The 16,469-nt window shown below is 44.1% G+C and overlaps 2 protein-coding genes across 3 annotated transcripts in view; one reads left to right on the top strand and one right to left on the bottom strand.

Moving 5' to 3' along the window:
• Positions 1 to 150: 150 nt before the first annotated feature.
• On the top strand, positions 151 to 9,582 carry LOC108116885. Of its 2 annotated transcripts, none has more exons than XM_017228983.2 (6): positions 151 to 713; positions 2,332 to 3,371; positions 3,674 to 6,388; positions 6,452 to 6,573; positions 6,697 to 7,685; positions 7,765 to 9,582. In XM_017228983.2, the coding sequence occupies exons 2-6, from the start codon at positions 2,532 to 2,534 to the stop codon at positions 8,541 to 8,543; spliced, it is 5,445 nt and encodes a 1,814-aa protein (XP_017084472.2). In that variant the 5' UTR covers positions 151 to 713; positions 2,332 to 2,531; the 3' UTR covers positions 8,544 to 9,582. The 2 variants fall into 2 exon arrangements, with proteins under 2 accessions (XP_017084472.2, XP_017084473.2); XM_017228984.2 differs by having other exon boundaries at positions 161 to 208.
• LOC108116806 overlaps positions 9,576 to 16,469 on the bottom strand; it is a 56,872-nt gene continuing 49,978 nt past the window's right edge. The window contains 10 exon segments of the mRNA XM_017228853.2: positions 9,576 to 10,056; positions 10,058 to 10,459; positions 10,537 to 11,720; positions 11,723 to 12,808; positions 12,874 to 13,325; positions 13,387 to 13,524; positions 13,581 to 13,990; positions 13,992 to 14,241; positions 14,298 to 14,449; positions 14,510 to 14,713. Coding sequence (XP_017084342.2) covers positions 9,757 to 10,056; positions 10,058 to 10,459; positions 10,537 to 11,720; positions 11,723 to 12,808; positions 12,874 to 13,325; positions 13,387 to 13,524; positions 13,581 to 13,990; positions 13,992 to 14,241; positions 14,298 to 14,449; positions 14,510 to 14,713 — 4,578 coding nt within the window. The 3' untranslated portion in view covers positions 9,576 to 9,756.

The following is a 16,469-nucleotide window of genomic DNA, read 5'->3' as shown; positions in this document are numbered from 1 at the left end:
TCTGGGAATAATTTGCGATATAGAATATAGCTGATTATCAAAACTAAAAAATTTTCCCAAAGTCGATCGTGAAAGAGGCTAGATTTGACGGGAAAAAAGAGGAATTGACATAACTGTTCAAAATACGGTAGTGTTGGCAAATTCCGATATGCCCGCATACGTTTTGCAGCACTCCAACGCCTGGTGTTGTAATTTTTCTTGTCGCAAGGTGAAAACGATTTAAACGGTTTTTGATAGTGAAAAGTGCATAAAATTTGAAAAATTGCACATCAAAGTGCAGATGAAAGTGGCGTTAATACAATTTCTATGCGGTAGCAGTGAATAAACGGCCCAAAGTGCATGAAAAACGTGCTTGAAAATTTTACTTTGTGTGTAGCCACACGCACTCCAACACACACAACCGCACTCACACACATACACGGGCAGAGGGAGATAAACGCAGCGATGGCCTCGCAGTCGCACTCGCACATATAAAAAAGCTCGCTTGTATATTGGAAGAAGGAGCGCACAAAGCAGAAGACGAGAGGAAAGATTTCTGTGTCATTGAACGAGTGAAAAGAAGAAGAAAAAGAGAGCCAGGAGCTCCTGTTCGTCCTCCTCCTTCTCGTCCTCAGCCATCTTCTAGCGGCCGCAGGTGCACCACACTTCGATTCCAATTTCAAGGATACTCTCCCAGCCGCTCTCACTCTCTCTCTCTTCCTCGATCGATACTGGTAATTAGCTGGCGTCCGCTCATGGACGAAACGAAAAATGAAATCGATGGCAATGGCTGGCGAACAAAAGCGGAAATATGTGCATTTTAAAATTGTGTCTGCCTGTAATTATGTGAATAATAAGCAGTAAAAAAATCGTACAATAAGTGGCAAGATCAGCGACATTAAAGCACACTCGCATACACAAAGCGAAGGCACACTGGAAAAAAGGTTTGCTGGGATTGTAGTTTGTGCAAACTGGAATATTTTATAATGCATCTACGCACTTTGCGTGCTCCTCTTTTTAATTCGGCTGCCTCTCTTTGTGTGTGCGTGTGTTCATGTGGGTGTTGTGTGTGCGTGGTGTGTGTAACCTTTGCAAAGGAAAAATCAATAGCAACAGACGTAGACATTTGTTTGCCGCTGTTTATGTGCAGCCCTCGCATTGTCCTTCGCTCCCAAAACAAAGAGCAACCCTTGCAGAGATGGCTAAATCCCAAAAAGCAAAAAAATAACAGCAAATATTGGTCTATACACAGACTATAAATAAAAGCAAAAGTTATCGCAAAAGGCAGGCAAAAAGAAGAAGAAAAAGCTGTGGAACGGCCAATAACTCGTCAGTGGCTGGGTCGTTGCCTCTTTTTCCGATTCTGATTCCGTTTCTTCCTGCGACTCTGGCTCCCCGAGCGAAAAAAGCTGCTCCAGAAGTTGTCTGACACATCTGCGACCGGCATTCCAAGTCCCCTGCTCCCACTGCTCATTGCTCACACCTCTTCTTTTCCAATCAAGTCCTTTTGATCTCTCGTTGATACCAAAATTCTTGTGTGGTTCCTTTAAGATTAAAAACTCAAAAAACAACAAATTAAGATTGTTCTAAGGAATTAAGAGAATCGTTTTTAGTCTGCCTTCTTATTTGTTAATATATATTTTATCTATAAAATCCTAAGGTTTAAATTCGTAAATATTTTAAATAATACAATAAACTAGTTCCCTTACAAATTGTTTGGCGATAAACTAGAAATTCTTAATATAATAGGTTTTAAGGATACATTTGAAAGTGAAACACTACTTCTTGATTTTTTCTTAGCGTTTATACTGAGTAGTAAACAATCTTTGTTTATGAAACTATTACAAACGCATAACTCAACTGTTGATCGTGGTTCAAAAGTGTTCACTTAGACCCTGTATTCAAACTCTTTCTGTTTCCTTGCTTGCCGTAATCGACTTTTTTGGTGATTTCAAAAGAGGCACTCAGCCACTACAAAGTAATTTTAATACCTTTTTTGTGTTTATTTTTCAAGTGTTGTTTTTAAGCAGAAAGAAGCTGTATTAACTTTGAAGAGGTTTCTAATATTGCGATTAGCTATTAAGTATTTTTAAACCCTTTTCTAATTATAATGCCAAGAACTCTCCTTTCTCGTCATAAAGTTCAGTTATTCCGGGTAACCCACGTTTGTTAAGATTACGCTGCACGCATTCCTCGGATAACCGATCCGTTGGATCGCCGGACGGCACATTCTTCGCATATCGAGTATCGTCTTACCAAAGGCGCTGATATCGGAGCGCAGATTAAGCGCAAGGGCCTGGTACCGATACTTGTGGCATGAATATTCTGACATTCTTTCTTTCTTTATTGCAGCTCACCCGTGTCGAATCAGAGGATTGAGCAAGATGGACGCCAAACCAAGAGGACACGTAGTTTTATGACTCTAAGGGGCAACCAAGCCAGCAATCCGTCGCACTAGAAAGCTAGAAACCAGGCTCCCAGAGAGCAGGAGAAGCCAGTGGGCAGTAGCAGGAACAGAATAGCCACAGATAAAACAATCTAAAGCCGTCATCATGGTTGACAATAGTGTCCAATGCCCCGTGTGCACTTTGTACCTGCATGCGGGAATGAATCTCTCCGATCACTTGGAGACCCATCCCAAGGAACAGGTGATCAAGGCGCTGGTGCAGATGACGATAGTCGGTAGCGGCGGCAATAGCATGGGCAGTGCGCTTGCTGCTGCCATGCTATCAGGAGGAACTGGAGGAGGATCTAGTAGTGGCGAAGCAAGTGTGGTCGATGAGAAACCAGCCGTGTTATCACCGCCTTCTGGTGGAGATGTTAAACCAGTTGTGGCCAATACCATATCAGCAGCAACAGCAGCCCCACCGCCAGCAGCGGCGCCTGTGGTGCCATCAGTACCGCCACCGCTCTCCTCCTCTCTCGTGGCAGCCTGCTCCAATGGAGCCGCCTCTTCCACAACAAGCTCTACACCCACCTCCCCCTCCACAAGCAGCAGCAGCAACAACAGCAAACCGAGCAATCCACCGATGAAAACACTGAAATGCTCACCGCCCACGACTGAGGCGCGAGCCAACACATCCGCACATCCCACCACAAGCAGCGTGTCCACTTTGTACCAGCCATCGCAGGTCACCCCGGATTATCGCTTCAACCAGCAGCAGCAGCCACAGACAGCGGGCTTTGGTCGTGGTGTCACCGCCTCGGCAGCAACGCTGGTGATACCACAGGTGCCTCAGCAGCACTTCCTCGCTAGCCATCAGCAGCAGGCTCACTTTACACATCAACAGCAACCCCCGCAGCAGCAACAACAACAGCAGCAACAACAGCAGCAGCAGCCTGCTATGAAGTTTAACTACGCCACAGCTTTGCCCCCACCTCCGCCGTTGCAGGTTAGTTGCAGATGCTTATTCACTCTCCCTAATGAATGCAAACCATTTTTTAAAACCCACATCGAAATTATTCGCATTCCAGTTCTGTTTGGTTAGATATATTAATTTTTTTCCGGAACACATTTTTCAGTGAATTAAAGCTAGTAGTAGTAGTTAGAGTTTAAATAGTATCAGTTCCAATTTCATGATATCCATACCAAGATTTTTAAGACTTAACACTTTACTAAACCCAAACTTGTCTATCCAAGAACGGATTCTTTTAAATTGTTATTTTTTAATCTACAATTGATATTTCCTTTCAGCTTTTTACGCAGCAACAGCAGCAGCAACAACCGACGGTTGCTCCACCGCAACAATCGCAGCAGCAATCGCATCAGAAACCACCTCCCGCCTATGGAGCCGCCATCAGTCAAATACGATCTCAGCACAACCAAAACAAGCAGCCGCCACAGCCTCAAAACGTGGCCATGCAACATAACCTAGCCCTGGCACCACCTACGACGTCAACAGCGGCTTCCAATTCACTTGCGTCTGCAGCTAGCAAGCAGCCCAATAAGACGCATTCGGAAGTATTCTTGAATCCCCCACCACCGCCACCAGCACAGCATCAGGCGCAGATTCACAATTTAGTGCAGCATCAGCAGAATCAGAGTCAGCATCATCAACATCCTCACCAGCAGCAGCAACACCAGAATCTGCATCTGGCCTCATCATCCTCCGCTAGATTACAGCATCAACAACAGCCACCGAGTTTGCAGGCCTATGGATCAGGTGTCAGCAGTAGCTGCAGTTCCTCCAACAACCCCTCCACATCGGCACCTGCTCTTCGTGCGAATCGTCAGACAAACTCTCCTTTTGGAGCGCTGCTTAATGCTGCGGCTGCTGCGGCCTGCGCATCACCGGCATCTTCCACCGCGTCGTCATCGGTCCTGCGGTTTGCGGAATCCCCTGTGGCACACTATCTGGAGCGTGAAAATGGTGACTTCATTGTCCAGGAGACGCCAAAGCATATAGTGGAGTGTGTGGAAAAGGAAGACGGTGAGTTCTCTGTTATCGAGCGCATTTATCAATCCCCGCCGAGTGTCCTGCATATACACGATGACGATGAGGACGATGAAGAAGATGAAGAGGAAGAGGATGACCATGAAGCACCGCCGGAGGAGGAAGACGGGGATGATGAGCGGGAGGAAAATAGCCGCAGTCGTAATATGAGCAAGACAACGAAAAAGGCACGAAAGACCAAGCCAAAGCGAAGTTCCAAGCGCGTCTCGGATGAGGAGGAGTTCATGAGCCTCAGCAGCGGGTGTGAGAGTGAGCTAGAAAGAGAGCGTAAGCAGGAGCAGCCAAATACGGCGGCATCTTTACCGCCTCCACTAAGCACAGGTCCTTCTACTAGCACTGGTGGTGCTTTCGCTTCCTCCTCCACTAATCTGGCCGATAATCATTCCAATTCCGCTTCCAACTCCGCCTCCAATTCAAACTCCACCGCCACTACAAAGTCCAAGAAGAATCGAATTACAGTGCTCAGCGATGTACCCCTCAATATGAATGAGTATCTCGATTTGATGGGTAACATCGTGGCCTCCAGTCGTATTGGAGCAGGTCGACCGTTTGCAGCTGTGGCTCCCATACCACTCGTCAAGGTGGAGAAGGAGGAGCCTTTGGACGACTACGACAATGTGGCAGTTACAGTTCCTGCCGAACTGGAGCAGAAGCCCAGCTTGGAGCACGGTACCACCAGCGTAATTCGCATGGCAAGCACGGCTACTGCGACGACTTCGGCAACGGCGACTGGAGTTGCTACGGAGGATCTCAATCAGCCGCCGACCATGAAAGTCGAGGTGGAGCCCAACACCACATTGCTACCGCAACGCTTCTCCATCCCCGCCCAACAACGCGGCCCCAAGAAATTAGTCATCAAACCAAAAGCAACAGCACCAGCGACAGCAACGACAACGAAAAAGACTGACACCCCATCTTCCTCCAGCAGCAACCCATCCATATCAAGAGATCTGGTTCAGGTGAAGAGTGAGACCGTGGAGGCCCCAGGGCCGAGCAGTAGTAGTAGCATTCTCGAGAAACACCTTACCACCAGTCGTAAACAGCTAAATCACCACTCGGCGGTGAACGATGACGATGCCCGTGTACTGTTGGAGTTTGCAAACTCAAAGCAGCCGCCACCACTTGCTGCTTCCAGCACCACGTTCGTAGTAAATGCCAGTGCGGGATTTCCCTCGGCGGGATCAGTTTTCGCTAGTAGCAGTAACAGCTGTCCTAAAGGACCGGCCAAGCCGGGAGAGGAGTACATCCTGCCGGACAACAATATGGATGTGGATGAGATTGTGATATCCTCGTCGTCTTCCTACACCTCCTCAGCGGCCCAGGTGCAGGCCACGCTGCAGCCGCCGGATTTTAACTTTCTGTACCATCAGACCACAACAACGGCCACGACAGCCACCTACTTTAATTCCTTCTCCAGGCAGCAGCATCATCATCAGCAGCAGCAACAGCACGGTGTTAGCGATGCCACCAATGCGGCCACGTTGGCTTCGTCGTCCAGCAATTCAATGGACCACGACTCGATGAATGCAACATTCCGCGTTGCCAAGACCCAGTCGCTGCAATCATGGTATCAGCAGGAGCAGGAGCACGATCCCCAGAACCAGGGTGGTGCGGAATCAGGAACAGCCACACCTTCTAATCAGAGCCAGGATGTGGTTAGCCATCAGCCCACCAATTTTAACGCCGCTCTAGCGGCCGTTGATTGCTGTAGCGTAGCCCTGGATGAGGATGCAAAATATCTGGACCTGGACACTTGCAAGCGGGAACAATTGAGCAGTAGTAGCAACCTGCCCTCGGCCTCTGCATCCACCACGTCGTCTTCATTTGCTGGCGCCGGCACAGAAAGCAGTTTAGTTGGTGGCCTGAATATCCGCACAGATGAGAAGATGCCGGCCAAGGGTGAAATTTCCGAACAGGAAAGCAACTGCGACATCGAAAACTCGTGGAGCGATTCCGTAAGATATATTTAATATTCTGTTTTTGTCTTCAACCAATAATAATATTTATTTTGTTTGCAGGTTTATGGGGATATTTCGCAGCGGTATTTCAGGAACCAGTTTTCTGGCGGCTATAACCCAGACTGGCGGCAGGATTACTACCAGATTCAGGACTTAAGCGGCCAACAGAGGGAACAAAAACGGTAAGACAAGTGGTTTTAGGTACCACATTATTTAATTATCATTGACGTGGTTATTAAAAGTAAAATACCTAAAAAATAAAGGCTATTAATTCTAACTTCTGTTAATTTCTTTAATTCTTACAGTTTCGACTTTAATGCTGTTGATGATGAGGCATCATCGAGCTCGAGAAAGAGTCAACTGACTGATGTCATCCCAACCGCGGCCACCTCCTCCGCTTCAACGTCGTCGGCTTTGCTGGCGGGTCCACCAATAGCTTCGACATCGCGGGCTGCCGCAGAAGCGGCAGCGGAGGCGGCTGTTCTCGCCCAGCGGAAACCGCAGCGCCGCAAGCTCTACAAGTGTCCACACTGCGAAGCGATCTTTGAAAAGCTTAAAGAGCGTAATGCGCACATGATTGGCGAGCACAACTACGTGCGACAAAACCGCCGACTCATCTGCACTCAGCCACAAGTAAACGCCTCCATGTTGCCACCACAGCAGCAACAGATGATTTTACAGGGAGGCGACGCTATGCATGAAGATTCTAAGGATGGCATTGTCAAGATAAAGCAAGAACAGTGCCAGGAAAAACACGATGTTGAGCATATGCACGCTCATTCTGAATTACTGGCGGATGTCAAGGACTCTGAGCTGCTGGGCATCGGTGGTGACGGCGATGGAGATGTAGATGGTGACATTAAGCCACCCAGCCAGCTGGATGAGAAGCCTACGCTACCACCACTGGCTATGACAACTCCGGCTGCTAAGCTAGCAGCTTTGTATCGTATGCTAATCGCCTACAACGAATCTAAACTCGGACAGGAGCGCAACAATCTCAGCGAACTGGAGCAGAAAGCTATGGAAAAGTCCATCTTTCTGTGCTACGTCTGCCGCACCGACTTCCCGTCCGTAAAGCTTTACGATGCCCATCTTACCGAACATCCGGCTGAGTGTTTTACATGCGGAAAGAAGTTCTATCGCTGGAAAAACTTTTCATTGCATCTAAAGCGGCATTTGGGCTGGAAGGAGTTCGGTTGCTATGTCTGCGACAAGAAATTTGTAGTGCGCAGCGCACTCGTCGAGCACATGCGAATGCACACGGGACAAACGCCTCTCAAGTGCAAGATATGCGGTAAGTTCAGTGCATTACTTATATAATTTTAAGATGGGTCAAGAAACACTTTCTAATTGATCCTTCATATTAATTACAGGAAAAAAATTCAAACGCTATTCCAATCTGACGCAACACCGCAAGCGGCACACAAAGATGATGGTGCGCAAAAAGGAGTATGTGTGTCATTGCGGCGAGGTTTTGCCGTCGAAGGCACGCTTCCTGTGGCACAAGGAGACGCATGACCTGAAGCCCAAGTGCTGTCCCTACTGCTGCGATCGGTTTGTACACGCCAACTCACTACGCCGCCACATAAGGTTGGCACACTCTGATAAGTTCGACTATGCTGAACCGATGGAGTGTCCTATGTGCAAGCAGATCTTCGCTAAGACGTCCATCAAGGCGCATATGGCGACGCATTCGACGGAGCCTCAATACGACTGCGCCATTTGTAGCAAGAGCTTTTCTACCAAATGGAATCTCAAGATCCACTCTTGGGTGCATGCTAACCGGACGGCCAAACCCTTTAAGTGCGAATACTGCCCAAAGGCGTTCGTGAGAGAGCTGGACTTCAAAAACCACATCAATGCGCACAAGCAGATCAAGCCGTATACATGTGAGTATTGCGGCTGCAAGTTCATACGCAAGTACAACTATATGAGGCACCGTCGCGAGCATCACGGTACCAAGAAATTCACCTGCGACCAGTGCGACAAGTCCTTCCATCGGCACTACTATCTGATCGAGCACAGGCGGATGCATACCGGGGAGCGGCCATTCACCTGCAGTATCTGTGGCAAAAGCTCCACTACGAAGACCAACCATAACAAGCATCTGAAGATTCACCATTCGCGCGATCCCTTCACCGTGGAGGCCTAAGGGTGCTCGGTAACAAAGGGCTTCGCATTCGAACTAAAGTTTAATATAATCATTACCTAGGTAGTTGTTCATGACTCTTCTCTGTGTGTACTGTGTGTGTCTGTGGTTAAAACAACAAAAAACAAAACAAAACAACAAATTAGTATTACATAATAAACTATATATTTAGTTTACATATGCGATTGCCAACTCTTGTTGAATAAGCAAACAAGAAACAATTATCACAATAATTACATTTTACTAATCTTACATTTTGGATGTGGTTTAAGAACGTAGCTAAATGTGAAAGTGTTTCCCCATTCTCTTCCTCCCGATTCGAATTGTAATTCGCGTCAACCGCTTTAATCCCGTTTAGGTTTTAGTTTTAAACTCACTTTAGTAAAATGGCATACCTAGTTCAGTGCAATATACATCGATTAATTACTATATGCCGCGATACTTTTCATTTCTGTAGTTTAGTTCGCATTAAGTTTTATTCATTTATATAAATTACGAGTATATGTGCATAGGAAAGCATGCTAGTTAATTTAAGTTAGCCGAAATTGGTTTTTAAACTTTCGAGTTTTTCCAAAACTTGAGAACATTCTAAGCGAAGGACACATACACAGAAAACGAACACCACCCATCTAACAACTTGTTATATAATTTGTATTTTTCTAATTAAAGAGATACATCTCTCTGCCAGCAATCGAACGTAAGCGAACACAACTGTCATATTGGATAAACAAACAATTTCGATGTATGTAGCATATTTTTGATTTATAGTAGTTGCAACTTCTCTAGGCTATTTTAAAGGATTGTTTCAATGGTTTAATGCAGCAATTAGTTAAAATTTCTAGCATTAAGTGAACACAACATTAAGTATAAATGAAATTTCACAATACATGCAATACATGCATCATAATAACGAAAACAAACAAATGGAAACAAAACAATTTTAAAATATTTACAACTTACAATACAAATTTCAATGAGAACTAATGGAAAGAATCCCATTCTATGGAGGAAATAAATTCAATTTATGGATAATTACAAAACATTTATTGCCTTTTTATGACTTTTCTAAGAGAGAGGGTAAGAAACCGAAGTTACTGGATGTTATAATTTGGGCTTATCGAAAAATAGAATTAAAGTTAAAATGTAAAATAACCCTGTGATACATGTTTATTTAGGGCTTGATAACAGGTCCGCATTTCCAGATCTCTTAACCACGTCACATTCTGGTTTTTTTCTGTAACATCAAATTTTCACAGAGAGATTGGTATACAAGCTTCTTCTTCTGCTTATTCTCAAAAAGCTCTACTTCGATTAGATCGAAATTGTCGGTGTGATAATTTGGGGAATAGTGAACCTGGGCAAAAACCAGTGGATATTTGCAGAGGCAAGCCTGCAATGTCTGGCGCACCGTTTTGTCTTCAAAATTATCGTTTTTCTTTAAGCCGTGTAATTTAACGCGAAAAGATCGCAGTGGGAACATAGACAACTGACTCGGCATCACTTTCAAATGATTGTACGGAAACTTTCTCGGTGTCATGGAAATCGATGTAGAACACGGTGGCTTCATGACTGGTTGGAGGAGACGCGATGTGTGAAACCTCTTTGATCAAAGCGCGGTACCACTGTTTGTCCTTCGAGTACTGGGCCAGGCACAAGTCACCCACTTTGGGTTGCTTTAACGGTTCCGCATCTTTGATCAAAGAACTCGTCTCTTGGATTAGACTTATGTCGTGCTTGGTAAACTCTGAGAGACATGGCGCGATCTGCAGTTCAGTCGAGGAAAGTACACTGTCTACGGTGCATTTGAATTGATTAACTCCATTGGGAAGGCGGAGTGTCTTGAAGCTGCTACTTCCATCGTAGTAAGACCTCTCCGTTGAGGTATCCAAAGGTGAAAAGTTGACCTTGTCTATTATTTCCTTTCAAAAAAAAAAAACAAAGTGTATTACAAAATTAACTGGCATAAAATCTACAATATTAATTTATATAGCCTTACCGTTTGACGGAGATCAATACGACGTTTCAACTGATCGACGGCAAAACAATTTGGGGGTTCCATCTGACTGTCATTCACATTGGCATCTATCTTGTTATTTTTCTTATCGGATAGATTTGAGGATAGTTCAACCTCAGAAGTATCAAATTCATCAAAAAAGTAACTATTGTTGAGATACTTCTTCTTGGTCGGCGGTGGCTGAGCCGATGAAATGGTTTCGTTTTTACGCTGAGTACAAGGTACTTCGTCGTCTGATGATTCTATTTGAGCAGAAGCTAGGTTATCCAGTTCGTTAAACACTTTAAACTCATTGAGATCATTTTGGGAAGGCATGTTTTTTTTGGACGACGGGTTTTCAATTGGTACTGATATTCCGCAATCTATCATCATGGTGGCTATGTCCATATTGCCGACTTTAATCTGACATGCGGGTAGCTTACCGCTACTCAAATCTTGGGAATCCACCACACGGACATTGCTTAGCTTCATGAACACATTCTCATGGACTGTTTTCCTATCCAGAATATTGTACATTCCCCATTTTGATCGAACACCGTGAATCGTTACCAGAAAACACATGGCGCTCAGTTCCGGGAACGGAGCATATGGCAGCATCTCATCTGCTTTTACCTGCTCCATGTTACCAGAATCCACATAGTACACTGTGTATTCGTCGTGATTGTTCTTTAAGCGCTGCACTATTCCTCGGTAAATTAGGTTGTCCATGTGATAGGTGGCCAGCACCGGTTGTCCCACCTCATATCTATAAGACGTGAAGCCCTTCTGTTGCTTTTCCATTAGTGGCTTGTATGTTTGCATTAGTAGATTGCGCATATGCTCCATGAAGGGCTTATCGTTGGCCAAAGTCAAGTAGATGGAGCACTCGTAGCTCACATTGGTGGCGAATGCAGTGAAGATGGTCTTCTCACACTTACGAGGAGTTGTCCAACCAGATGGTGGTAAGGTCTGTCCAGTCGTTAGCTTAAATAATCCTAAATCATAGAGCAGTTCCAACGGAGGCATATCTTCGTTGTGCTCGAAGACGGCTTTCATTCTACCCAACTCCACGGAATTAATGTTCTTTGTTGTATCAATCCATTCAATTTGATCCATATTGGTTTGCAAAGCTCTAGACTCATTTGATTTGGATCCTTGTAAGCGAACGCTGACATTTTCCGATCCCACCGTTGGTCTTCGTCGGCATCCAGATCTTTCTCCGCCATACCGGCTAACAAAAGGGTTTTGTTTATATTAACGTACTTTGTTTGAGATGGTGTAAAGGATTCACTGATTGTAGTGTGTGAGCCCCAAAGAACGACGTTTAAAGAGTTATTCGAACGACAGTGTTCTGTCATGTGGATATCATCGTAGACCTTCAATTGGTCCAAGAAGAATTTATTGGCGTCCTCAGACCATCCTTCACCGTTCGACCGGATCCCGTGTAAGCGACATCGTTTGACTCTGTTGGAGATGCGCATGTTGTCCTCGTCAATGTCGACCAGGCAAGTGCCGAGCATATCTTCAACCACCTCACCCAAATCCCGTAGTTGCACTTGGTAGCGAAACAATTGCCGATTAATGTTAGGTTTGACCTCTGTCACAATTCCACGATGCCATAATTTTTTAGAATCCATTTTGGCCTGCACATTTATGTAGCACATATCGCCTGCCTTCCACATAAATTTCGGCACCATATGCTCGTTCATTTCGGCAGCTGCTTTCTGCACAGCTTTTTGGAAGATCTCGATGGCTGGCTGCAAATTAGGCAGAGTCACATAGAACTCATCCGGCTGGCGGACGTAAAGAACCTGGACTTTAACTAGCTTATCTTGCTCGTTTTTATCGAACATTTGGTATCGAGAAAGTTTACCTAGCTTTCTCTTTTTCCGTTCTAAAAACTTGCACGTCTCCAGATCGAGACGTAAAGATCGATCTAGGGAACCTAACATCGTACTACTCTCCTCCGTGCTCGATATACAGCATCCCTGGGAAAAGAGTTGGACCCCAACGTTTGTTGTATCCGATTTGAAATGGGTTAAATTTAATGTCACATAGATCCCATCCTCGATGGGAAGGATTACCACTATGTGGAGATTGGGATTCGAGGTCAGTAGGTCTAAGGTATAAGACAGCTCCTCACGGGTTTGCACATTCGCCAGATAGCACTTGATAGCCATCTCCTTATGCCAGAAGTTCTGAGGCAGCACGAATAATTGGTCCCAGAAAACTTTTTGGCTAACACCATGGTCTACCAGACGCACAACTACATAACCTGAAATGAGAATGATATGTGATTGCTCATTTACTATTATATAAGGTAAAGTAAACTTAACTCACCATTCCCAAGAACGTCTTCGATGCTGGCGCGTTTCCACTGACCACCCGACTGCAGCACGCAACCAAGGTGAAGTTGCCCAAGAAATATGTTTTCCAAATGGCTACGGCTAATGCGATCCATGGTTTCCTGCAGATTATTTTGGAGACTTAAACGATTTGCCCTTAAGTCTTGACGGGTAACGTAGAACTCCTGCGAATGCCCAACGTTCAACATCTGGACCTTCAGCTCATCTCCACACTGAAACGTCATCTTGGGCAGGCGCAGCGTATTCGGAGCAAGCTGCAGCCATTGATGGCCCATGGCTGACGCTTGGACGCAGCGAGAGCGTGCCAGGCCAGAGTATAAAAAGCAATCGTGGATGGAGATATTAGTATTGTAATTGCTGGTAATAAGATCCACTTCATATGAATCGTAAAAAGCAGCTCTCTTCAATATCAAGTGCACGGGTTTGCTAGAAGTGGAGTATAGACATAATGTTATAATTGCTAAATTTTCAAGATGGTTAAATTTACTTTTGCACTATATGCTTAAGGAATGCGCTGGCTCTAGTACCCCACTCAGATTTATCATTGTTGGGCACCAGCTCACTTAGGGTGCAGTGTACGGCCGAGTACGGTAGCTTGGCTAAACGCTCAGGCAATTCATAAAAGCTAAAAGAAATTTGCAGTGAAGTAATAAATTTACTGATCTATTAAAGAAAACTCACTCCACGCTGCGAATGTCAAAGTAAAGACCAATATCCGGCAGAAAGACCTTGTAGATGTCGCAATTGGCAAGCTTTTGCTTTACTTTGGCACGGTAGAAGCACTTCTGATCCCTGTGGTAAATTATATAGTGCGTGCCCACCATGATCGCTAGTGGGATGGATCCCCTATCTTTATGTGTCCGTGCAAATTTTTCCATCTTCTTGCGCATTTGCTTTTCAGCATGGATGCCCTGGACATAGAAATCTTCGGGAGAGTTGATGCAGATCACCTTTACCTCAGCATAGGTTTTAAACCAAAAGCTGTTGTCTTCAACATCAGTAGATGATGTACTCTCAGGTTTGGTAATGTCCAATTCCGCGAAATTCTGAACAAAATTCAATTCCTGAATCGGAAGCTCATTGAGTAGACCAACTTAGATTGGAGTGGGATTTCCAAGAAATTTCGCTGCATCTCTCTTGGCTCTGTGCTATTGGTTTTTTCATTAAATTCGGGGTTAAAATTATGTTAGACTCGTGTTTATTCTCTTTGCCACCGCTGGAAGACTGGGAACTGCTACAATCGGACTCCTCAAAGTCTGTCTTGAAACGAACTTGAATATTGGGATCCACAAATTCGCAAGCTGGGATGTAGGTCATATCCATAAAACGACTAGTGCTCATGCTAATTGATCAAAATAATGATAGTTCTTGTTGAAAGAGAGTTTAAGGTTTACTTACCGATAAGGATTTTCCTCTATCTTGCTTACGTGCACAGTTGTGGGAATCTTTTCGATATGTTCGTGGATGAGTTTAACCAGCCATTTTAGAGGGATGTCGTCTGGCACACCCGTGATGTTCTGGGATCCACTTTCCAGGGCTTGCTTTAAGCGCTATTTTGAGAAGATAACTTGTATAATCAGCATAAGAGTTAATTTTATATGCACTCCCACCTTGATCACTGTTTCGTAGCCATTTAGAGTGCCAAGTGCTTTGTTGAGTGCCACTTGTGGTGGCAGACTGGACTCGCGCAGCTTCTCGATGACCTGCAGCTCGGCCACCTGGAGCAGGCCGTGCAGGTGGCAAAAACGCTTGGAAATATTGGCCAGCGTTTCGGAGGCATAGTTGTTAAACTTTTTCTTGGCCGCTTGTACCACCTGGGAACGAATGTAAGTTATAGAGGAGGTTGGTGGATGAAGATAGCCATGCAGATTAATACGTTGCACATTCTAATGACTCCTCGTTTGCCAGCGCAGTTGCCACCTAACCCGACCTCACCTATCCACCTCTCTCCAGGTGAATGGCGACCGTCTTGAGTTTTAATTGTACATTTCCCAATCCCAGGCAATCGGTGGCCACTACTTCACCGAGCAGCCAGTTCAGCTTGTTTTCTTAAAAAGATGTTTTTTTTTATATACTTTTAACCAGTTTACATAATGGGTAAGTATTTTTATAATCCCTAGTTTCTTTTTAATGTTATATTAAAGATTATTTACATAAAAAACTGAGCAATAATCTGTTTTTTCAAATTTTTGATTAGTTTCCCGGGAAGCCATTAGTTTTCTTTCTAGACAAAACAGGCAGCACTGCATCTTCTGTTGGTCTTAATCGCAATCATCTGCCTTGCCGCTCGCCGAGTGGCAATGATCATTATCAAAAGATTGTTTGGCTGTTAGGTAGGTTTTTGAAAGTGATTGTAAAAATCACCGAAATAATGCTGGCTCAACTAAGATCAGATCGGTATGGTTTGGATCGGATCGACTGAGGCTTATGACAGCTGATTTGTAGCAGATGACAGGCAAGTTCGCGCCAACGGGCCGTTCTGCCATAAAAGGGCATCCATCGAGCGATCCAATCTCAAGAGTTGTCGTGTAAATGAAACCATGTAGGAGCCCCGAATCTGGCACATCATTAAAACGAAACTTGGATCGTTTTCAACCGGCCATTCCCGTCGCTTTAGGCAATGTGAAATCAATTCAGATGACCTTGTCAAGGGTTTTGGTCTTGAGTTTGAGAGCCTAATAGACATTTCTATTGTTTACCTTGTCCATCAAAGCTATCCCCGCAGCTCGTTTCATATTCACAACATCCAGCAGTCCTCGCCAATTAGTTTTAATGGCCACAATAATATTATTTAGTGATCAGCAAGACTTGAAAGTAATACTTGATATTTGGGAAACAGAAAGAAAACTGAATGGATTTTATTATTCCATAAAAAAGAACTTTACGAGTGTCTAAATAATTGTAAATAATATAAAAAAAATATATTTGGTCCATATAATCACTTTGAATTGAAAGTAAAAAATATACAAATAATAATCACACTAATTAAAAATCCGAGAATGTAATTATTTTTAATAAATTTATCTTCGATCTCTTCAAACATAAAACGGCTGTCGTTACTGAAATGTAACAAATTAAATAAAGTTGTAACATAACTTAGGCATGCTTTTTATGGCAACGAATAAAAAAGAATATTGAGAAAACGTATATTAAAATATAATAACCCAAAAGTTATGGACGATATAAAAAGATGTTAGTTGAAAAGGAAAAATAACCTTCTTCTTCACCATCGTAAGAATAACAAATAACAAAATTTTATTATAATAAATATAATTAAGAAACATTAAAGTCGCCTCGGGCTGATGTGTGATTAGTAAGTGTCTGATCGTAAATCCACTGGCCAAATCAATCACTCCGAAATAGTTGGCATCGCTTTATGGACTCTGCGATGGATAAATGCTGTCATAACTTGATCAGCTCTGTTGTAGACATTGATTTAATATGCCTTTGGAGATTACATAACCTTCGTCGGCTTTGTTTGATGGATCTTTCGCTAGTTCTACATTCATTTCTTAATTCATATAACACTTTGGCAGAAACATTAAAACTATTAGTCTGTAATTAAAGTTA

This window comes from Drosophila eugracilis, unplaced genomic scaffold (genome assembly GCF_018153835.1).
Source record: "Drosophila eugracilis isolate 14026-0451.02 unplaced genomic scaffold, ASM1815383v1 contig_415, whole genome shotgun sequence".
In the NCBI taxonomy this organism is placed as follows: Eukaryota; Metazoa; Arthropoda; class Insecta; order Diptera; family Drosophilidae; genus Drosophila; species Drosophila eugracilis.
Note: the sequence above shows the minus strand (reverse complement) of the source record. Positions and strands in the feature narration are given on the sequence as shown.

Coding starts and splice junctions, on each gene's coding strand:
- LOC108116885 (XM_017228983.2), top strand. CDS start 2,532: ATGGTTGACAATAGTGTCCAATGCCCCGTGTGCACTTTGTACCTGCAT. Junction 3,372..3,673: donor CCCCACCTCCGCCGTTGCAG/GTTAGTTGCAGA, acceptor ATTTCCTTTCAG/CTTTTTACGCAGCAACAGCA. Junction 6,389..6,451: donor AAAACTCGTGGAGCGATTCC/GTAAGATATATT, acceptor TTTTGTTTGCAG/GTTTATGGGGATATTTCGCA.